Raw genomic sequence first — 25097 nt, 5'->3', positions numbered from 1 at the left:
TCTAACTCTTAGAAGTCTATTTCAATCAATGATGGAAATTATAAGCCCTTTTTTACATTCATTCATTCAACTTAATAAATATTTATTGAGCCCTTGTACGCAAATCATTGTGCTAGACATGAGGATTCATTGCCCTCCTGGAGTTTACAAACTACTGAGCTCAGTTAAAAATGTATAGCTTGGCAATACAGTATATAATTGTGTTTAGGTGCATATTTCAGATGTATATATATACTGCAAACAAATTATTAAAAATTATATTGAGATAAAGGAATGATTATTTTAGAGTTAAGGAAAAAATAAATTATGTCAGAGAGGTAATATGACTTGTTACAACTCTTCAGGGTTGGGCCAGTAGTTACGTTTAATTCCAACATATTATTTAATCAAAATAAAGCAAAACAGATGAGAGCTTACAAAACCAAAATACATCTTTACATTATTTTTCATGTAAAAACCAACAAGCCTAGGGACTTCCCTGGTGGCGCAGTGGATAAGAAGCCGCCTGCCAATGAAGGGGAGACAGATTCGAGCCCTGGTCCAGGAAGATCCCACATGCTGCAGAGCAACTAAGCCCGTGTGCCACAACTACTGAGCCTGTGCTCTAGAGCTCGTGAGCCACAACTACTAAGCCCGTGTGCCACAACTACTGAAGCTCACGTGCCTAGAGCCCGTGCTCCACAACAAGAGAAGCCACAGCAATGAGAAGCCCTTGCACTGCAACAAAGAGTAGCCCCTGCTAGACACAACTAGAGAAAGCCTGTGTGCGGCAATGAAGACCCATTGCAGCCATAAATGAATGAATGAATGAATGAATGAATAAATAAATAAAGAATGAATGAATAAATAAATAAGTTAATTTAAAAAAATAAATAAAAAATAAAACCCAACAAGCCTAAAAGAGGTGCTCCTTATTTCATTCACTTCCCAATGAATCTTTTCTAAATACAGCCTTGAACAATTATCTTAGCAAGAAACACGGTGTTATACCTGTTCACTGCTGCATTATTTAAAATTTAAAATCTATTTATTCAACAATAACGCAATGCTTATAGTAATCCACTGAATAGATTATACAGCTATTAAAATAACAATATAAGGGCTATACAGCATTTCAGAGAATATATTTATGATGTATTAATTTAAATAATTAGAATAAAAAATTAAATACTAGGTTTATAACTATGTAAAAATAGGTGATTACACATACAGATTTTTCTTTTTAAAAATTACAGTTAAGATTTTTCTTACAAAATTAGCTTACCAGAACTCTTTATTCTAAGATGTTAGGGTGCTAAAAAATGTGAAACAATAGTGGCAACTTTTTACCAAAAAGCCTTTCTCCAATTTTAAAGATGCCCATAAGCTTCCTTTACCATCTACCTTAATTTTGTACATATTAATCACCAAAAGTTTTCTTATGCTAATTTCTTATGCTAAGTTTCTCAGAGAAACTTAGCACAGACAACTTTCTTCTTACTTCCCCCAAAAGTGATGATCTGAAAAACAGCTCCAATCTTGATCTTAGCCTATTAACTGAAAGATTATTATGTAGAAAGGTTTTGTTTTTTAAAACCAAAAAGGCACCAACCTAACTATTCATTTTATCTTGAGCCTTATAAAAGAAAAATGTGCTGCTGGTCATTCAAGAAAAAAAAAGGTGTAGTGAGCCTGGGAAACAGTGGAGGTAGAGTGCATAGCAGAATATAACTTCCTTGTTTTGTTCAATCAGGATCCCTGAGATTTTGTTTTGTTTTTTCCTTAAAAAAAAAAAAAAAAAAGTCTAGGGCTTCCCTGGTGGCGCAGTGGTAGAGAGTCTGCCTGCTGATGCAGGGGACACGCGTTTATGCCCCGGTCCGTAAGGATCCCACGTGCCGCGGAGCGGCTGGGCCCGTGAGCCATGGACGCTGAGCCTGCACGTCCAGAGCCTGTGCTCCACAACGGGAGAGGCCACAACAGTGAGATGCCCATGTACCGCAAAAAAAAAAAAAGAAAAAAAAAAAAGTCTAAATTCTATGAAAGTGGTTACTTTGACCCAAATAAAGATAAAATCAGATGGAAACTTTATTCACTAGAAGACCAAACACTTTTCTGAGTAGTCATGTAATACAGCAGTTTTCAAACATACACACACAAGAATTCTTATTTGCTTTAGGAAGATGTTCTGAAGCTAACGGGTATGAAAAAAATATTTTAAAAATATGACTACTATAAAGTTATTCTAATGGAGGGAGGGTCCATTTCTTATGAGGTGATAAATTTGCTCCTTTATTTCAAACTAGAATCGGGGACCATGGGAGAGGGTGAGTCAACAAGGAAACTACCCGTTATTCAGCAAGGTGTTAGTCTAACCTTGACCCTAAAAGGTGACTCATCAACAGAGGGAGGGGGGTTTTAGGATTTTTGGATGTCATTTTAACATCTGCCCTTTTATGCCTGACGGAATTAATTTTTCAAAAGGGGAGTATGTTTTTAAGTATAAGTTTCTGTCAAGCACTCACATAAATTTGTTCACCACCATGAACGCCAGCACTAAGCACACGCTTTGTTAACAGGCACTCACCACACCAAAACCACACCCAACAAATCTCTCTAAAGAAGAAACTGACTGTACAAGTCAAGTTCTGTGAAAATGAGCACAACAGTACATCCAATCTTGTGAATTTTACTGGCCTTTCCATAGAATCTTTTATGTATTTGCTAGTTTTAAGACTTGCTCTATAATCCTTCCTTTAATACGTATTACTGAATCTTCAAATTATTCATCATTATTCTAGCTGGGAACTAAATCTGTCTTAAACACACACACACACACACACACACACACAAACCAAAGAAAAGGAAACACACCAAAATGTTAATACTAATAATTATTTCTGAAAGATTGGATTACAGATTTTTTCTTTATTCATTTTTTATTTCCTCAGATTTCCAATGTGCATATGTACTTTTATATCAAATACACATATGCTTTTTTCTTTTTTAACAAACGTTTTTAAAAAGTCAAGGCAACTTATCTTTAAGCCTTTGGGATGAGATTAACAGATCAATTATTCTCTCCTGAGGAATATACAAAACCCAGAAGGATATACTAAGAATCCCAACCACCTTTAGTACAGGACAGCCCACATCATGTTGACACTCTAAACTTCAACGAAAGCAGAAAATGAAAACCCTTCACGATCAGTATCATTAGGCAGACTATTATAGTATCACCAAAAAAGTTACTTCTCTCCTACTCTTCAGATGGCTCTAGTTCACACACCATGAAGGTGTGTTTTGTTTAGTTTTTCTGCGTTAGAAGATTATAATTTTCTCCTAAATTATTTCTTTTTTAAAAAATATATTTTATTTATTATTATTATTGTTTTTAAACTTGGCCTTGTTCCACGACTTGTGGGATCTTAGTTCCTTGACCGGGGATCGAACCCAGGCCCTGGCAGTGAAAGCACCAAGTCCCAACCACTGAACAGCCAGGGAATTCCCTCTCCTAAAATTATTTCTGGTTCCAAGGGCATTAAACATAGTTAGCAGGAAAGAAGTTATAACTACCATAACTGCAATAGACAGAAAAGCCTTGCTGAAACTCAAAGATCTTTAGCCAAGACCATATACCCAAAGGAAAGCTCTTTCAGTCCTGCCGGTAAGGAAGAGAGGCATCAACCTCGGTCCCTGCACTTACAGAGTTAATCAGTACAAAGTCATTAAATTCAATCAATTTGGAAAAGCGCTTTCCATGGCAACCTCAAAGACAAACGTAAATTATGCTGGAAAGAAGGGGCAGAGCTATTCAAGTGTGTGAAAACACAGCAGTGAAAAGCAGGAAATGACCACCTCTACTACCTGGAGAAGCGTGAGGACAAAGCTAGTCGTTTTCAATCAAATGGACTAAAAGGGATCACTTGTTGGCATCTGTCCAGTAACAATTATATTAAAAAGTTTATTTTCTATAAAATTGAAGACCAAAAGTCAGGTTAAAAATCTATTTTACCTAAAGGAGACAGACTAAAGCAGGGATTGGCAAACTAGACCAACTCTGCCCACAGTTGTTTTTTAAGGCCTGTGAGCTAAGAATGGTTTTTATCTTTTTTAAGAATTGTCAAACAACAACAAGCAGAAATAGATGAACAAAAAACAAAGAATATGAACACAGACCATATACGGTCTTTAATGCCTAAAATATTTACTATCTGCCCCTTTACTGAAAATGTTTACAGACCCTGGACTAAAGGAAGAAATAAATGCAAAAGCCAAATGATTTATAAATATTTTAAAAATTCGAATATAATTAAAAGGATTGAAAACATAAAATTCAACTTCCCGTTAAACATGGTGAATTGAACACACACAATTACACCTGATCCTCAGTGAAACCCCACTAAAAGGAAAAAGGAAGCCAATTCAGAGAACCCTGGAAAGGCTCAGGAATTGAAGGTACCAGGTTCTTTAAAAGCTGAAGTCTAGATAAAAATAGGGGTTTTGGTTTAAAAACTATCTAGGGACCTCCCTGGCAGTCCAGTGGCTAAGACTCCATGCTTCTAATGCAGGGGGCTCGGATTCGTTCCTGGTTGGGGAACTAAGATCCCACATGCCTTGGGGCGTGGCCAAGAAGTAAAACAAACAAACAAATAAATAAACACACACATATATATATGTATATAAATAAAAACTATCTAAAAAGCAGGTACCCCTACCTCCCATTTTGTTTGGCAACCCCAAGCAGGCAGATGGCTACCTTGCCCCTACTTAGCAGAGAGGTCTGGATGTGTATCCTAGAGAACATGAATCACAGATACTCCAGGTAGGAGAACACCAGCCTGAGAGTGAACTGCAGGACTAAAGAGAAACGAAATGAAAGTTACGCTAGTAAATGGTAAACAACTTCCACCCACCCTCCCTTCTCCTGCCTAGTGCCTAAATGCTGGCCAACTAGGTTCATACACTCCAGGCAGGAGACAGGAATATTTTCATGAAAAACTGGCCCAAAATAAAAGACCTACACATACTAGTGTGAAAGATACTGATGTCGAGGGTTCCCCAATGAAACTTCTGCCTCATTACCTACAATAAAAGCTTGTACTCGAGGTTACAATTGGCTCTCCAGTGCCTCACCCTTTAACAAGAATGAATACCCAAGGATCACCGGACATTTGAGAAAGCTCCCAACATGGGGAAAAAAAAAAGGCTGAAAGAAATTTCCAACAGGAAAAAACAAAGTCTAAAAGAAAATACGGAATTCCAGGAGAAGGAATTCCAACACCACAGAGAGGTGAAGGTAATTTTCAGGATGACAGTGGGCAGAGACTCAGAAGGTAGAAAGCTGAGACTGAATCAAAAATTTAAGGATATCTAGGAGAGATGTCTCTTAAAAAAAAGAGTTTACCTGAGGACAGAGAAAAAAATGATAATTACCTCTAACTACACAAAAGACAAAGAGCTTGCATAGCAACCAAAATATAATCAAAGTGCATGATCTGTCTCAGGTATGAATAAAACAAACAGAAACAACTGACACTGATTTAATCACAAATGTGATATTATAAAATTAAGAGTTTGAGAAGGAGGAAGAGAGAGGCATACATGTATAAGTTACTTTTTTCTTTTTCTTTTCTTTTTTTTTTTAAATTAAAGAAGCAGGGACATCCCTAGTGGTCCAGACTCCACATTCCCAATGCAGGGAGCCTGGGTTTGATCCCTGGTCAGGGAACTAGATCCCTCGTGCCACAACTAAGACCTGGTGCTGCCAAATAAATAAATATTTAAATAATAATAATAATAATAAATCAATTAATTAAAAGAAGCAGGAAAATGGAGACAAATACCAGAAGAAATAGTTAAAATAATGGAAAGTGGTTGCCTTGGGGGAGAAGGTCTTGGAGATGGGAAAAAAGAGAGATGGGGTTAGCTATTTTTCCTTATAAATTTTATAGTACAACTTGACCTTTTAAATTGCCTTGGTTTTCACTTTGATAAAAAGGTAAAAGGAGTAAACTCATATGCTCAATTTCAGTAACCAGCTCTTAAGACATTATAACATGTGGTAGGTATAGTAATACCACCCCCCCCCCCAAAGATATCCACATCTAATCCTCAGAATCTACATCCCAGTCAATATGTCAGGTTACATGAAAAAGGGGAATTAAGATTGCAGCTGACCTTATCCTGGACTACCCACGTGGGCCCAAAGTAATCACAAGAGTCCTTATAAATGGAGGGAGAGCAAGAAGAGTCAGACGGAGATTTGAAGACGTTATGCTGCTAGATTTGAAGATGGAGGAAGGGGCCACAAGCCAAAGCATGCAGCTGGCCTCCCGAAGCTGGAAAAGGCAACAGATTCTCCCCTAGAGCCTCCAGAAGGAACAGAGCTCTGCTGACACCTGGATTCTAACCCCGTGAGACCCATTTTGAGCTTCTAACCTCCAGAACTATAAAACAGTATGTGTTGCTTTAAGTCACTAAATTTGTGGTAACACATTTTCTCAATAAAGAGAGAAATGGCTTCTAGATTACATTTCTATTAAATTCATAAGTATCTAACTTTACAGTTCTAGTAAGACAGCATAAATAATTTGATAATAGCATTATAATCACAGTTACCAAGCCCAAAGCTCTGAAAGATTACCCTTCCATCTGAAATTAATTAAACAAAAGGTTATTAGTCTCACATGTCAACTGTCAGAGTAAGTTTACTGAGAAATATTTTTCTCTTCTCTCTGGAGGTTAAGATAGAGGAAGGTAGCAAATTATTTCAATGTTCCTTCTAGCCTTTATTTGATTAAATGAAAGCCAATAAAATCTATGGGTTGGAAAGGATATTAAAGATAGACGACTGAAATGCACAACCAAAGTTCAAATCCTCTCTACATAACCACTTGCTCTACAATAATTTGTTACTGGACACACTATATAAAAAGATGTATATTGTAACATCAATAATCTAAAATGTGAGGGAGGGAGAAGTGAAAGAATAGAGTTACTGTATGCTATGGAAGTTATCAGCTTAACCTATATTTTTATACTACAGTATAGTATTTTATAGTTTAACTATATTATATAAGCCTCACAGTAACAACGAAGAAAAAACCTGAAGTAGATACATAAAAGATTAAGATAAAGAAATCAAAGCATACCCACCTAGTTACTGCTAACGTATGCTTGAACTCTTCCTGGTGATGGGAATTCATTGTCTCAAACAGCCTATTCCATGTTTGGATAGCTGTGACTTTTATTTTAGCTCTTTATTCTGAGTAGATCTGTCTCAATTTTATCCACAGGGTCTATTTCTAGTCCTCGGCATTAAATAAAACACATCTAACAGATCAGACCTCAAAAAAAGCCACAAAATACTGTACATCATATTTGCCCTGAGTTCTCTATTCTTTAGGCTAAATATTCCCAGCTTATTCACTCATACATACCTCCTAAAGACCCAGCTCTGCTATTTACTAAGTATATAACACAGACACAGATAACCTTTCTTAGCCTCAGTTTTGCCATCAATAAAATGGAGATAATAACTTCTCACATTTCTTGTGAGGGTTAGAAATAATGTGTTCCAAAGTCTTGATACAGTGCCTGAGTAGAGCAGACACTCACTAAACAGCAGCTATTATGATAATGATGGCAGGGATTCGAATTCCCACACTATACAAGTTGCTCTCTTCTGAATGAGCTCCATTTTGTCTTCAACCCTAAAGAATGATGCCTCAAACTGAAAGCAGTATCCAGGGATTGTCTGAACTGTGTGGAAGATAGCAGGACCACCTCCCCCTTCTCTCATGCCAGATACAGAATTTCCCCCAAAGCAGCCTAAGCTCAAATCTGTTTTCTTTCATGGCCCTATCACTGTTGCCTGGCAGAGAATACACTTTGAATAAAATCCATCTTTTAGAAATATTAATATTAAAACCACATCTTGTCCATGTTCAATTGAGAAAAAAAACTGACTGATACATTCTTATACTACTTATAAGAAAGTATAATAAATGCAGTATTTCTGAGTTAATGAGTATGAAACTCTGGAAACTGTCCAGCATGTACAAAGTGCTTAATGAAAGTTGATCTTCCCCCCCATTAATTCAACACACTCTCTAATAAATTCTTGGTAATCTCTCCTCTTCAACAACATAAGCAGTCACAGAATACCAATTGCTAGGTACTGTGCTAAGAGTTTATATACATATATATATATATATATATACACACACAATTCTTATAATTCTTACAACAATTTGAGTAAAGGAAGGCAGATTTTAAACAACTGAGTGGCAAAACTAGGAAAAAGTACCCCAGGTAGTGTTCACTCCAGAACTCAACTTCCTTAAATACTGAGCCAGAGTAGCTCTCGTTTTAGCTAACTGATAAAAGTAAACATTACCTCCTTCTGGTTGTTGGTTACCAAAGTGTACTCACTTTGTAAAAATTCATCAAGCGTCATTTATGATTTGTGTACTTTTCTGCATGTGCAGTAAATAAGAGAGGCCTCAGGCAAATGTTAAAATCAGTTACACTAAAATATACGCATATACAAAATATATACAAAAAATACACATATACAAACACATATATAAACATATCCTTGAATCCAGTATCAAAGGAAAATTTCAGTTCAGCTCAAATCTAATATGAAATAGCAAATAAAAAAAGCAGATGTTTAAAAGGCATTACTATTCTTGGCGGCTATCATTTTCTTTCTTATAAGTGTCTCTTAGGTCTATTACATCCTCCTACGCTATACATGTATACCTAAAGATAAAGAAAATAAAGAAAGAAGGGAAAAATAAGCTCAACATTTAATAGATATTCAATAGTAACAATTAAACTTGAAATTATCTGAAGCTAGTCCACTTAAGTCCAGGAGGCACACACTAATTATTATGTTACCAAAGAATAAATTACAGTTGTACGGTATTTTAAAACATTAATGGAGCCATTTATAAAAGTTCTTGGAGATGCATATGTTTCAAGAGGACAGAAGGAAATGGAACTATTCAGTGTGTCCATATGATTGCTTCTCTGCTATCAGCAATGCAACACAGTGTCATCGACAGCAACGCTAGTGGAAATGCATTAACAATTCCACAGAGACACCGAGTCCTAGACTTAAGTTCCTCCAAATTCAACTACAGCTTCCTTTCACATATCGCAGCCTCAAAAACTTATCACTCCCCTCACACACACACACCCTAGATCTGTCTACTGAAATAACGACCAATCCAGTAGCAATGAGCGTCCACTGCTAACACCCAGATTACGGCTCTTCAAATGCCACTTCCCACTACAGGAACCATGTCTCTTTGGAGAAATGGCTGATTCCTATGGAGGCAGGAAATGTATAAGATGAATCTGGAACATCTCATCATACCAGATACCAAGGAAGCTATAAAAGACTACTTAGTCATGTCAAAGGAACTTAGGAGCCAATCTTAAGAGGCCACCACTTGCTAAAGATTGTACAATTTGAGCATCAATAATAAGAGCCTAAGTAAAAAAAAAAAAAAAAAAAAAAGGTTTACATGCATGAGTATATAACATTTTGAAAACTGTCACCTTTTGAGGCTGCTAAGGGAAACAACTCATTATTTTGAAACCTAATAATGGGAAAGAAGCATTTATCTTTTCTTTCTTATTTAAGCTGTACCCCAAACCAAATAGCATGTGAGGAAAAGTATTACAGTGAAGGAAAGACAATTAGAATATTACCATTTTTCAACTGCTAATGAATCACACATCCATTTTCAATTTACCAAGAGTAAAACACAATCATTATGTTGGCTAAATGCAGGCCTCTCAAAAGGTCTAATAATGTATTAGTAGCAACGAGACTTAGCATTTATCAATATTTTTGATGGGCACATTTACTTCAGTCCTTTGGAGGGGATTTTTTCATAACCACCAAAATTGGAAACCGGGTAACAATGTTATGTGGGAACTTAGAGCAGATGATTCTCCCACACTTTACCTTTCCAGACTTCTGAAGAGATTCTCGATCAAGTGACCATGAGCAGAAAAACAATCTCTTCCCATTAGCTCTTAATATTTTCAAGCAAATATATTAAAGAAGTTCTAAAATGTGATAAGGCAACAAGGTAGGTAGTTTTGAATATCTTCCTAGGAACACCATCAAAAAGCAAGGCTCCTATTTGCTTTTCATCTCCTAGAGCGGGAAGAACTGCCTTTGGAATCAGACAGACCCAGGACCCGCTCTGCCTCTTACTACTGATAACTCACCGGCCTATAGGGCAAGTTTCTCAACTAAGAAACCAGGATAACACCCCCACTGAAGGGCTTGTAGAGGATTAGACAAAACAGTATATATACAGCTCTCAAAATAGTACCTGATATTTAGTGACCATCTGCTCAATAACTGGTGGCAATTATCACTCTGGAATTTTAAATTAATGCAACCATCTACCAGCTTAATGGAGTGAGGCAACAAAGTATTAGAGAAGGAAAAACTCACCCCCCAAGAACTCTAAAAACCAAAACACAACTCCCCAGGTTAACTCTATCCAAGAAGTATAAAGGCTACAATAAAGCCAGCTGATTCATTCCTTAACTCAAAGAGATAAGAAAACCAGCTTAATCTTCCTAAAGTAGAACTGGGCAACTTTGCTCCTCCTTTTAAAAACCTTCAATGGTTCCTCACTGTCTGCTGTCAAAAAGGCTATTTACAATAGCATTCCAGTCCTTCCACGGATCTGACACCAACTTACCTTCCCAGCTCTCTCCATCAAACTACAGTACCTACTTCCTATTTGCCATTTCCCCGACACACATGCCTTGCCCTTTCATGGCTCCTGGCCTTCCCCCTTCTCTGGAATGGCATTTGCTCTCTGGATCCTCCACATTGTATTGCAGTTGCCACCGGGTCTTTAACTCCTCTTTTGGATTCTAAGTTCCATAATAGCAAAAGGGAATATACTATTCATTTACAGTGGTAACCTTATATAAAACTTGACCCATAATAAGGATTCAACAATGTCTGGAGCTTAGATGGTAGAATGCTAACTTACATTTTCCAGTATTTTCATCTATTTTTTTATTTTACTTTTACCTTCAAAAACTAAGAAGGTTAGGTAATTGACACAATGGGTTCAGTCACTGGCCTGTGATCACTGTGACAGGGACAGAATGAGAAACAGGGTTCCTAATTCCCAATCCAAGTTATTTTCAATGGAAAAAGATAGCCATGCTTTCAAGATTCGTATTTATTCCACAGCAAAAGATAAAGTGTAATGTTATTTCTAATTCATGTGAGATACAAAACCACAAAACAGTGATTTATTAAAGTCCTTGCAAGACTGATAAAAATGCCAAGTATTATGCTGGAAAAATTCACACATTAAAACAAAGGCAGCCAACACTTGACTCACCCTACCTTCCATAATTCTTCTGTCTTTAGATCCTTCCCCCCCACCCCAACTCAGGAACCTCATATACTAATAGCTTCTTCATTGCTAACATGTAATGATCCATGCAGAAAGGGAGCTTTTGATTGCTAGACTGTTATTTCTCCTTTTAAGTACTTGGATATTGCTTTGAGAGCTTAACTTAGGAACTGAGTAAATCATAAGTATCAATGTAGCTTTTTTCTTTAAGGTGACTGATAACTAGGTCCCAAATGACAGGTTCCCCTAGGAGTCCTGCCACTCAACAAACATGTTAAAATGTTAGGTTTAGAGCACTAAACCTTAAATCTGAGATGTCAAATTTCATTTAATCCAGCCATATTATATCTCTCTATATAAACAAACTGAGTCTGGAAAAGTTAATTGTCTAGGAGTACATGGTAAATAGAATCCAGAGGGATTCCCTGGAGGTCCAGTGGTTAGGACCTGGCGCTTTCACTGCCGTGGCCCGGGTTCAATCCCTGGTCGGGGAACTGGGATCACGCAGGCTGCGCGGCACAGCCCCCCAAAAAAGAATCCAGAGCTTCCTGACTCCCAAGCAATGCTAAATTTACTGCACATTAAGAGTGTTTTAATCTTTCAAAGAAGACATTACTACCATTTTCAAATAAGACAGGCTCAGAAGATAAAATTATCCATTTATTTTTTGTTAGTATATGGCGAAAGTTAGAAGTTCATTCTTTTCTATTCTTACACGTTATTCTGCTATAATATACTTTAATCTTATTGTACACCGGAAAAGTAAGTTCCAAGAATAAAAATTTTAAGTAAAATGTAGTTATATGAATTGTACAGAAACCACCAGATTTTTACATAAGTGGTAGTATATCATCACCTCAGGAAACTCTAAATTCAAGCCAGTGACCTAAGGGTCAAGTGATCCAAAACCCATTAGCCATTACCAATTCCCCAAGCTGGCACGGAGAGCTGAACTCACCGTGCAATGACGATGAATATTTCAAGGGTAAACTTTTCAATAAAAAATGCAATGAAGGGGAATGACCAAATATTCTGGAAAATTTATAAAAGACTTTCATTAGTTTGCACAGAGTCATTTTCAGAGAAAACAAATAACTTTCAAATGTATCACTACTTTCAACGACTCAACTTCAGCTAGTAAAATATGTACTCCAAAAGGTACTCCCTCTGGGAAAAGTGTCATAAATACGCTGTTCTGGAATGTATACGGAAACTAGCAACCACGTCTAAAGTTTCATTTGCCGATGTTTCTCCTTGCTCAACTACCCCACAAGATCTATTAGGCATCTCTTCTCATCAGTTTTTCCCACTGACAAGGTCATGTGACTGGTACCACCACCATCTGACTACGTGAATCAACCAATTTAAAAAACCCACACACCACAATCTAGCTCTAGGACAAGATGTATTACAATTAATTCTGTGAGAAGTACAGAGAGTACTTTTAGGCCTTAATCTGAGAATTCACTCTTGGACATTGCTTATAAGGTAAAATTTTAACCATCTAGAAGTTACTAGTTACACAGTGAGCATCCCTCCTCTTCAGAGTTTGACAAGCCAAGGGGGATTAATACTTTACTTCTTTCTCTCTGCCACCTCAATACTGCCAGATGATCAAGTCCTAGGCTCTCCAGAATGAATGGAAAATATATGTATGAAACCCATGGGAAGATTTCTTCCACTGTGGAAAAGGGCAAAAATCGGTGGTTCTGACGTGCCAAGCCATAAGAAACAGGAAAAGGAATGCGACAGTTAAAAAAAAAAAAAACCCAGAACGGGAACCTCTGGGAAAGAGAGAGAGGTCTCATTCTTCCACCCAGTCTCCTGGAAAACCGAGAAGCTAAATCAGGTAAGATGCCCCGGTAACCTCAGGGAGGCGGGACCCGGACTGCTAAACCAAGGTTCCAGGCCCCTACGGGTGGGACCTAGTGGCCAAGCGGGTAGTGACAAACTTCGGGTAACCCCAAGGACAGAGCCCAGCTCCGGTCACCGCGGTCCCGCACGGGTGGGTGAGGACGAGACGGGTCCAGTCTCCCCGGGGCCGGGCAGAGGCGGCGGGGGTGGGGCCTGCTCGGCTCACCTTTGAAGAAGCGCAGCGCCAGGCCATACAGCTCCTCCAGGCCGAAGCCCCAGCGCTGCTCCAGCCGCCGCGCCTCCTCCGCCGCGCCCCCAGCCGCCGCCTCCCCGGGCTCCGGCTGTTCCCCTGCGGCGCCCGGGCCCCGGCCGGACCCGGGAGGCGAGGGCGGCGGCAGCGGCGGCGGCAGCAGCGGGGCGCCCTCCGCGCCGGGCCGCTCCTCGGGGTCCGGGCTTAGCGTGAGCCCGTCGACGGACACCTCGAGTCGCTCTGCGTTCAGCACCGCCGCCATCTCCGCCTGCTGCGCCTCCTCGGCGGGGACAGGCGGCGGCCACGTATCGACTTCCTGCTGACCTCTGACCTCCGCCTACCGACACCGGAACTTCCGCCGCTGAGTAGAATCTAGCGCTCCCGGGCATGGTGCCCCGCCCCCCCATCCCCCATCGGTCGGTCGGTCCCCCTCTGCCACCACTCGCCCCGACCCCTAGCCCCGCGGGTCCCGAGCGCCCCGCGCCCACCTTCACCCGGTCCCCCTCCGGTCCTGTTTCCTCCCGGAGGGAGGGTACTACGGCCCAGCGGCCCCCGCCCCGCCGTTCTTTCCTGCGGCTCGCGGTGTCCGGCAGGGGAGGGTCGGGCGGGGTCAGAGGGACCCCAAGTAAGGTCTGTGACGGGAGGGTGACGGGGTCAGAGGGACCCCGAGTAAGGTCTGTGACGGGAGGGTGACTGCTGGTGAGCGCCCTACCCCTCCGGTCAGACCCTCCGCATTTGTAGAGAGTTGTATGGTTGGCAGAACTCTGGCAATTCTAAGGAAATGCCGAGCAAATGCCTTTTTTTTTTTTTTTTTTTTTTTTTAAAGAAGAAACTGAGGCTGCAGAGAAATTCCGTGGCTTCTGAGACTGTCGTGGAAGGGCACAGCCTGGTTTTTTCGGGAACTGAAGCTCCTACTATTTGTGGGGCCCTCATTAAGTAAAAAACACAAAAATTACGATCAGAGAGGTAGGAAAGTGAATATATATTTAGAATGAGAAAGAACTCACAAGTGACATTTTGAAAAGTTAACAAAACTCACAAACATCACACAGATAACCATAAAATTTTTATTAACTGCCTGACACACTTCTACAGGGCGTCCAGAAATCCAGAACATAATTATTTTATTTATTTTTTAAAGATTGAAAAAGCTCTTGACAACATTATGTATATTTATCTGTGTTCCTAGACTTTATGGGCAACATTTATGATAATTTTCCCCACACTTTTTGGCTGTATACTTTTGATCAGCTTTTCCTGTGATAATTACTTTGTAATGTTTTCTATAAGGAAAATAGAAAAATCAGTCTTTAGCATGGTGATCCTTTCTTTTTTTATTATTAATTGCTTATAAATTTTAGCTTCACAACTTATTACTGAATTACTGTGTATTTTTTTAGGGTTATTGTCAAATTTGGGAAGACGTGTCAATTTTCTCTCACTTATGAGCTATAATATTTCAGGACTGTCTGGCTGCTTCAATGGCAATTTTTTGCCTGGTTTTTACTGGATCTCCAGCGATTTTCAGGACAAGATTTATCTGCTATGTTAAGACAGAATCTCCTCCGTTAAGATGAACAAAACATGTGACTTTACATAAAGACTCACTACAGTACAACTGCAAGTTTGTGTCCCACAAATGCAAGAATTCTAATATATTCCATTCGATTCCATACAAACAAAAATAAGTATGGTGCACTTATAATTGTATATATGACATTACTTAGATTCCTGATGAGTGAAAACCTCCATTTTAGGTTAGGCATTGAGAGATTTGATCCCCTACTTAGAGTCGGAAGGATTTTTTACTTCTGATAGTCGGAAGGATTTTCTATGGGCTAGTTTCTCCTTTTCTTTCAAATCTTGTTTCTCCTCTGCTGCCCATGGCATCACATTCCTGTGCCAGGCATCACAGAGTTCTTTTGCCCTCTAGTCCTGCACCTCTGTGACATGGTGCTGGCTGAGCCGGCATAATGGGCAGTAGGTGTATTCCAGAAAGCCATTCCTACACCCACGGTGAGTAATCATTTAACAGTAGCCGGAAATGACTGCAAACCATAAATGCACGCCAGTAAACCCAAATGAAATGTATCCCTAATTCAATCATTGTTCCCTTAGCCAGGTCTCAAAAAAGCCAGTGGCCATTCCTGTACCACTTAATGCAGAAGAGAAGTGATGGAAGTCTGAATACAATGTGACAGTGGTCTTAAATATCTTACTTTAGAAACTTTTACAGAAACATTTGATCTGGTAAATATATTGCCAGGGCCTTGGAAGTGGCCTGTGCAAGTGAGGGGCCCTGAAGCTTAAGCTTCATTGATCTATGGTAAACCCACATCTCGAAACAAACTCTAGTACTCTAAGCCCAGTGATTTTTTTTCACTTAGCTTGGATCTTTAGATTTAACTTTAATTACTTTATTTTTCACCGCGGTGGCTTCTCTTGTTGTGAAGCACGGTCTCTAGAGCGCAGGCTCAGTAGTTGTGGTGCACAGGCTTAGCTGCCCCGCGGCATGTGGGATCTTCCCGGACCAGGGTTTGAACCCGTGTCCCCTGCATTGGCAGGCGGATTCTTAACCACTGCGCCACCAGAGAAGCGCTAATTACTTTAAAGATATGCATATCACAAGGCCTAACCTCCAAGAAGTCATAAATACCCTACATGTTTGTATTCTATCTTTAGTACTCAATAACTTTTGAGGGTGATAATGAGATGGGTAAATATAACTCTACTTCCTGGAATTATAGATTCTGTTTTCCAAGTTTTCTACAATAAGCATTTCTTTTGTAATCAGAAAAAAAAATTTTTTAGCTTAGTGTAAATATTAAAACCTACAGAACACACCTAGGAAGATGGACAGGTAAAATATGATACAGTGGTAATTATTGACATTTTATTGTTTTAGAGTTTAACATATTGAATATTCTTGAAAAATCTGCACGTCCTCTAGATCAAACACATAAACCTCTTCCTAACGTAACTATCAAAGAATGCCCTGTAGGTAGTTGCTCTTAGTGACCTAAAACAGATTAGGAAATATAATTTTTCTTTAACAACTCATGGTAGGAAATGAGTTCCAGACATTCACTATAAGAGGTCAAATTTAATGTGTATGAGAACCACACAAGGGTATCGTTAAACTGCAGATTCTGACTCAGGAGGGAGGCCTAAGAGTCTGCATTTCTAATAAGCTTTCTGGGCTGATACTGCTGTCCACAGACCACATTTTGAACAGCAAGAGTCTAGGAAACTTCTTCCACAGCTTTATGGAGGTATGACTGACGTCAAATAAACTGCAAGTACTCGAAGTTTACAATTTGATGAGTTTTAACATACACGTATACCTGTCAGACCTGTCAGACAATCAAGATGACATGTCCTTCACCCTTTCTGTAATGCCTCCCTCCCTCAAGCCATCTCAATAGGTATTAGTTAGAATGTGTTTGTCACAGTAGAATTTGATTTCTACAAACAGTTCAGAGAAGCTACCTCTATTTCCCCACTCCTGTCTTTTATGTGAGGAGACACAGAGTCAGCAAAAATGTATATTTTCTGAAACCTTTCAAATATCTTCCCCAAGTCTGTTCCTATAGAAAAGAGAGTGCTTTTCAATCTACCAACTTTGTTGTGTGAATTTCAGTTAAGCTCCATCCCTTTCAGTCATTTGCCAGATGAAGTATTACCATTGCTGAAATGCTTTTGAAGTTTCTTCCCTAAAATCAATCTTTCCCTTTGTTCCCTCCACATATTTTCATCTCTGAGATACGGTTAGATCACCAGACAGAGACTGGGTTGAATTATACGATCCCTGCTTTATCTTGTGAATTCATATTCGGTCCTTGGTAAAATTTTGCAGTGAGTCTAATTTAGTAATGATAATTACTGCCCTTTGGTAATGATAATTATTTTGTGCTCCTTGACTGGAAGCACCTGGAGACCAAAGGCTATGTCCCTGGACTCCCACAGTCCCTAACACAGGACAGGAAACATGGTAGGCACTCCAAATGTCTTACTGAGTGAATGAATGAAGGTATAATTACATCTATTACATGCAATATCAGTTCAGCTCAACGTACATTTAGGGAGTGCCCCCTATACTAGACATTGTAGGAAATACACAGATGAGAGGCTGTGGACCACAAAGGAATCATGGTCCAGTATGTGAGATCACAAGAGAAGCATTTATATTACAGGCGGGCTGCCAGTACTGGAATGCACTCACCAACTCAGTGACCTTGAGCAGGTTACTTAACTTCTGCTTCCTCCTTTGTAAAATGGGGATAATAATAGTAACCACCTCTCAGGCTGTTGGGAAGACTGGATGCATGAATACACGTAAAGCACTTAGAAAAGGACCTGCCAGGCACTTAGTGAGTGTTTAATACATTTTGGCCACTGTTATGTACAATGTTCCATTAAAATGTAGACGAGAGGGAATTCCCTGGCGGTCCCGTGGTTACAGCTCCATACTTTCACTACCAAGGGCTCAGGTTCAAACCCTGGTCGGGGAAGTAAGATCCTGCAAGCCACGCAGCCAAAACGTTGTAGAAGAAAGATTGCACACTGGAGGCCCACTGGATGAACTTGCCCACTAATGTCTTTTACTTGGCTTGCAAGAGTTGGCCCCTGTAGTGCTTTAAATCTGAATGGGTTGCTAGCATTTCAAAATATGGAATATTTTTTAACAGAATTATTACTTTATTTTATTTGTTTATTTTTTGACCTTGCTGCACGGCTTATGGGATCTTAGTTCTCTGACCAGGGATGGAACCCAGGCCCATGGCAGTGAAAGCGCCGAGTCCTAACCACTGGACCTCCAGGGAGTTCCCCCCAAATCTGGAATTTTAATGTAAAAGTCCAGATTTCTGAGTTACCTTTAAAAATTAAGAAATTTGGTGACACTGGGCCTGGCATTGATGCTAGACATCCATGAGCTGGAATTATGTAGAGGCTGCCTTCTTAAGAAGGGACACGTGCTCTCGAGTTTGCGAGAATCCCCCCAGCCCATTGTGATAGACACTGTCCTTGATGTTTATCATGGGCCTGTAGCTGGTGCTAGTGATCATTTTACACCAACTCTATTTATATTGTTACCTGCCTGGCCACTGTAGGCATTTGTGTTTGGAACTCCCTAATGCAGAAGAAAGAGAATAGCATATTGCCAGGAGGGTTTAGAGATGGCTTCAGAGAGGAGATAAGTATGATCATTGTGCATGTTTACATTTGAAGAAAGTAGAATTCTAGGCAGAGGGAATACCATTTGCTAACTTCCTGAGGGTTAAGAGAGACCAGCATGTTTGGTTAGCCTTGGAGAAGTGACAGGAGATGAGCCTGAAGAGGTAGGAGGGGTCAGATGTGCAGAGCCTAGAAGGGTAGGCCAGAGATAGTCCTGAAGGTGATGGGGAGCCATTGAAGAATTTTATGCAAGGGAGTTTCACAAATAACTTGGGTGGTGGTGGAAGGAGAATCTGGAGGGGAGGCTGGCAGTAGGGAGCTCAGAAAGAAGTTGTTGTTAGCCCAGGAGAAGACCATGTGATCCTGAAGAGGAGCTGCATAGGGAGATGACAAGGAAGAGATGGATTCCAAAGAGATGTGCAACAGAGCCAGCCAGAGTAGGTAAGGGCAAGAGACTGAACCTGTCACTTTTTAGGTGTTGTGACCTTAGGACCATTTTCTGGACCTCTATCTATTTATCTATAAAAGGTAGAAATTATTTCTGCCTTGGTTCCGTCACAAGATGTTGAAAGGCCTAAATTAACTTATATCTGTGAAAGTGCTTTAGAAACTGTAAAATCCCTGAACAGATAAGATATGATCAGTATAGCTGCTGTTATCATTCCTCTCAGGCCTTCACATCCAAAACACTCTTAAGGGCCACTTTCCATTATGAAATGATATATATTTCTTCAGGTTCAAAAGTAAAAGTGAGTCTAATAAAAGAAGTCAGACAGGGATGACTAGTGTACAGTGTAAATCTATCAACTGTGGTAGTGTGTATACATTTATGCACCAGACACCTAACATTCATGTAACAGCTGCAAAGATATTTAATGGACATCAGATTAATAAAAGAGCATTCTCCCTTTATTATAGTAAAAAAAAAAAAGTCAAAGACATAGACACACACACACACACACACACACAAAAACCCAACACACACACACACACACAAAGACATAGACATTTGTATCTAAAAAAACAATGCTTCTGTAATCCCATTACTGAGATCTAATCAACATTAGCAATGAAAGACAATTTTCATTTGTATTGCAAATAATAATATTCATATAATAATAACGATGATGATGATTATAAAGTAATATCCTCCACTTACAGTAAGAAGAAGTTAAATGTTTAGGAATGGAGGCCCCTGATTCCAAGGATCTATTCAAAAGATGCTCTGAGACTAAGGCTTCTGCTTCAGGGGCTTTTCAGCCCCACCTGCTGGCTGGAGGCGGTAGCGCTGCCCCAGCCGGGCTCACTCTCCACGCGGGGTGCTCCTGGGACTGCCAGGCTCACCGCTGCACCCACGGCCCTGTAGCCATCTCCTGGGTCGGGGGAGAGGGATGCGGGCAGTGAGACGAGAAGCTGCTGGGGCCCCGCCTGGGAGCTGGTGAGCCAGGATGAAGCCTGGGGGTTTGGGCAGGTTTGCCCAGATGAGGAAAGTTTTTGAAATGAATATAAAAACCAAATTTTGATCAGCCATGCTAGAGGAAAGAATGAATTATCTTTCCATTCTCTCAGTAGAAAACTAAGTTATGCAATTGGTATCATATGGCGAACAAAAAGTATGCAGCCAAGAAAAATGTAGGAAGAAAAATAAGCATAGAGATGTATCGGGGAATCAAATAACAGTAATAGCTGTTGTTACGACTGTGTCATTTCAATTTTGTCATACTAATCAGCTCTTTTAGCATTTGTGCTTCATTGTGGTTTCATTTCTCATTATGATTAAGCATTTGTTTTTGTACCTAATTTTTTTATCCTTTTTCTTTAAGAGCTCCCTTTCCCCCCATAACTGAACAAGCTTCAGGCCTGGATGTGCCCTTGCTTGGGTGTACTGGAGGACTGCTCTCCAAAGAGCATAGAACTAAAGCCGGGAGACCAGACTTCCGGGTTGGCTTGGTCACTTGTGGTCCTGTGTCTCGGATGCAGCCTGAGCCTCCTTCCAGCTCCAGCACACACTCGTGCAGCGCAACCTTCCTTTACCTGCACGTGCGCTTTAGCTCCCTGGTGGCCAAGCAAAAGACTGACTGAGGTTTCCTGAGGGACACTGGCTGTGGTTCGGGACTGCTGTCTTCCATTTCCTTGCACAGTGCCTGGAAACCTTGGGTTGTTCTCCAAAAAAGTGGGAACACACCAAAAGATTGTCAAGTGCAAACAAATAGGAAGAATGGAAACTGGGTCCCCAAGGGCTGACAAGATAACTGGGGCAGGGGGACACAGTTGCTTAGTGCGGTTTGGGAAGACTTCCTGGAGAAGGGATAATTTTGAGCCTTGATTAAAATCAACAAGCAACAAGAGCAAGAAGTACAGCTAAATGGATGTGGGAGAGGCAGGCTAAGCCTGGGAAAGAAGTATGTCAAGGAAGCAGTGATTGTTCTTACATATCCCAATGACTCTCAGGTGGAGGAGGGGTACTTCTCCCACATACAGGGATTGGTCTTTATTCTCAGTTGTGCTCACAGGCCTGGCCCAGCCCCTGGCACGAGGGAAACAACCAATTCATGTTTGTTGAATGAATGAAAGAGCATGCAAAAATAAAGAACATTATAAAGAAATTAAAAAAAAAAGAGCATGCAGATTTCATAGCAATGCAAGGAAGTTACAGGAACAAATTTTCGCTCAATAAGAGGAAAAACTTTCTAAAAATTAGAACTTATGATTGAAGGACACCAATAATAGCTATTGAACATGTTGTATGTGTCACGGACTAGGCTAAACTCTTTATATACATTTCTCATTTAAGCCTTACAGTAGCTGCTTGAAATAAGCATCATCGTCCACATTTTAAAAATGAGGATACTGAGTTACAGAGGTTAAGCTACGTGCACAGAGTCACAAACCCTCGTTCAGAGCCAGTGGAGGAGGCTTGACTTGCAGACAGGTCTGTCTGACCCCAAAGCCACAGCTGACCTGTACCCTGAAGGTTTGCCAGTGCTTCAAGCATCTTGCTGACCCGTGAGGCCCTTGCATTTCATATGCAGAATATGCACAGCCTTTCCCCTGAGGAGGCCCTGCCTGGTAAGATCTGCCAACAGGTACAGGAAAAGGTGCTCAACATCGCTAATTATCAGGGTTTTGCAAATCAAAACCACAAGGAGATACCGCCTCACACCTGTCAGAGTGGCTATTACCAAAAAGGCAAGAAATAACAAATGTTGGGGGTTCCCTGGCGGTCTAGTGGTTAGGATTTGATGCTTTCACTGCAATGACCCGGGTTCAATCCCTAGTGGGGAAACTGGGATCACACAGGCCGTGCGGCACAGCACCACCCCCACCCCCCCAAAAAAGAAGAAGAAATAACATGTTGGCGGGGATGTGGAGAAAAGAGAACACTTTTGCACTATTGATGGAAATGTAAATTGGTGCAGCCACTACAGAAAACAGTATGGAGGTTCCTCAAAAAACTAAAAATAGAACTATCATATGATCCAGCAATTCCACTCCTGGGTGTATATCCGAAGAAAGTGAAAACATTAATTCGGAAAAATACATGCACCCCAATGTTCATAACAGTATTATTTACAATAGCCAAGATATGGATGCAACCTAAATGTCCATCAACAGATGAATGGATAAAGAAGATGCACACACACACACACTCACACACTAGAATACTGCTCAGCCAAAAAAAAGAATGAAAATTTGCCATTTTGCAACAAAATGGATGGATCTAGAGGATATAATGCTTAGTGAAATAAGTCAGAGAAAAATGCTGTATGTTATCACTTATATATGGAATCTAAAAAAAACCAACCAAACAAAAAAAAAAACGTAGAGCACAAACTGGTGGTTACCAGTGGGGAGAGGAAAGGGGGAAGGGGCAAGATAAGTGTAGGGGATTATGGGATACAAACTACTATGTATAAAAGAAATAAGCTGCAAGGATATTTTGTACAGCACAGGGAATACAGCTGTATTTTATAATGACTTTCAATGGAGTATAATCTACAAACATTTTGAATCACTGTGTTGTACACTTGAAACTAAAATAATATTGTAAACCACCTACACCTCTACCAAAATAAATTTAAAAATTTGAAAAAGAAGCAGCAAAGATACTGCTACATCCCTCCAGGACGGGCCATAAAACTATTTAAGATACAGTCGAGGTTGCTTTTTTTTTTTTTTAACTTTAGAAGTACATGTTTGTTATAGAAAATTCTGTCAACATATAATAATATAAAGAAATAATCAGGCAAAATTCTGCCACCCAGAGAACCACTATTACACAAGTTCTATTAACCGTATTAGCATTATCTCCTAATGGCAGGCTCTCCTGACCCAGCCCAGCAGAGGCTGCTATTTGAGAGACAAAATCTCCTTTGCAGTCCCCTTGTTTTGCCTGGGGCAGGGCAGGTGAGACAAGATTTGAACGTGGCCTCCCATCCAGGTACTAATGAGGTCCGACCCTGCTTACTTACCTTCCAATATCAGAAGAGATGAGGTATGCCCAGGGTGGTATGGCTGTAGGCTGAGCCTGGCCTCTTGATAAGAGACACAGAGCCCCTCAAAAGGGTACTAAGACATAGGCACAGGAATGTTTATTACAACAGCATTTATAATAGAAGAAAAAATTAGTAGCAACCAAAGTGCCCAGCAGTAAGAGGCAAGCAACATACATAATGGTGCGTCCATTCGAGGGAGTTCTAGTAGCTATTTTTTTAAAATGCCCCAAAATGGAAAGATCTCAAAAATGTGTTACTATGGGGCTTCCCTGGTGGCGCAGTGGTTGAGAGTCCGCCTGCCGATGCAGGGGACACGGGTTCGTTCCCCGGTCCGGGAGGATCCCACGTGCCACGGAGCAGCTGGGCCCGTGAGCCTTGGCCACTGAGCCTGCACGTCCGGAGCCTGTGCTCCGCAATGGGAGAGGCCACAGCAGTGAGAGGCCCGTGTACCGCAAAAAAAAAAAAAAAAAAATGTTACTATGTTACAGAGCCACATTTATAGTATGGTTCTTTTAGGTTAAAATATTTATATAGCTAAAGAAATCAATATATATGGGATATATGAGAGAGGTTTTAACCTTTCATTTTCTACCTTTCTGTACTGTTTGAATGTTCTAATCTTATATGGGCATTATTTTAAAATATCACAGTGAATTCCCTGGCAGTCCAGTGGTTAGGACTCCACGCTTCCACTGCAGGGGACATGGGTTCTATTCCTGGTCCGGGTACTAAGATCCCACAAGCCCCACAGCCAAAAAAAAAAAAAAAATGTCACTGAGGATTATCTGGGAAGGAAGGGTTACAGCTAATTTTTAAAATCTTTTCATTGTGTATTCTTATATTAAAAAAACACATGAATCTTCTATTCCTGTATTACAAATACTCTTTTTTTTTGGCCACGCTTTCCAGCTTGTGGGATCTTAGTTCCCCAACCAGGGATCGAACCTGGGCCCCCAGCAGCGGAGCCCTAACCACTGGACCGCCAGGGAATTCCCTATTTTTGTATTTTTAAAATTAACCTTTTATATATATGTATCACTGAATCACTTTGCTGTACAGCAGAAGTTAACACAACATTGTTAAGTCAACTATGCTTCAATAAAATAAATTTTAAAAAATTAACCTTTTTTCAAAGCCTAATTTAGGAATTTTTGAGGTGGCACCCGTTATGGCCACCAGGACTGCCAACCATCCTCATGCCTGGCACATAATAGATACTGAATAAATTATTCAGTGGATGAATAAATTTGGTGAATCTGTTGGAGGCAATTCACTGTACTCACAGAGCTCAGCCCCTGAAGTCCTCCCACAATCTCTGAAGAGCAGGTTACCTTAAATGTAACCTTTGCAGCCTTCCTCTTCTACCCAAAAGCTCAAACATTTTCACACATTCAATCAGGAAATATTTATTGCTCACTTACTATATGCACAAGGCAGAGCAAGGGGCTGGTGTTAACTTCCCCAAATTATTTTCATAGCTAACTAGTTATTAAGTCAACAAATATTTATTGATCACCTATCATGTATTCCAGGTGGAGGGGCAAACAGATGTGATCCCTGCTCTAAGGGACCTAGAGGTCCAAGGGCCATGGATCTCAACCCTATCAGACCTCGAGCCTCTTCATAAAACAGATCACTTTTAGTATCCCTCTTCCTATCTAAAAGAAATCCACAGATAAAACATCTTATGTACACAGTCATTTTTTATGTCCTAAATATAATATAAAGGAGAAATGCAGGAAAAGCAATTAATAACAAAACTGTGGCTGTTTGAGCATGACTTCTAGGGCAATAATGAAGTGGTCAGATGCTTGCATGCATACATGGAACCACCTTGAAAACATCTGCTATAAATGCAGATGGATAATGCTGTTGCTGTTGGTAATGTGCTTTTTGAAATTGTGAACAACTCTTGAGAAAGAAAATTAGTTC

General features: G+C 40.1%; 1 protein-coding gene across 1 annotated transcript in view; it reads right to left on the bottom strand.

The window, feature by feature from the left end:
* The window catches only part of ACBD3 (acyl-CoA binding domain containing 3), a 35043-nt gene extending 21217 nt beyond the window's left edge, over positions 1 to 13826 (bottom strand). The window contains exon 1 of the mRNA XM_060091354.1: positions 13471 to 13826. Coding sequence (XP_059947337.1) covers positions 13471 to 13756 — 286 coding nt within the window. The 5' untranslated portion in view covers positions 13757 to 13826. The remainder of the gene's footprint in view (positions 1 to 13470) is intronic.
* Between the last annotated feature and the right edge of the window lie 11271 nt (positions 13827 to 25097).

Source organism: Mesoplodon densirostris, chromosome 2 (assembly GCF_025265405.1).
Source record: "Mesoplodon densirostris isolate mMesDen1 chromosome 2, mMesDen1 primary haplotype, whole genome shotgun sequence".
In the NCBI taxonomy this organism is placed as follows: domain Eukaryota; kingdom Metazoa; phylum Chordata; class Mammalia; order Artiodactyla; family Ziphiidae; genus Mesoplodon; species Mesoplodon densirostris.
Note: the sequence above shows the minus strand (reverse complement) of the source record. Positions and strands in the feature narration are given on the sequence as shown.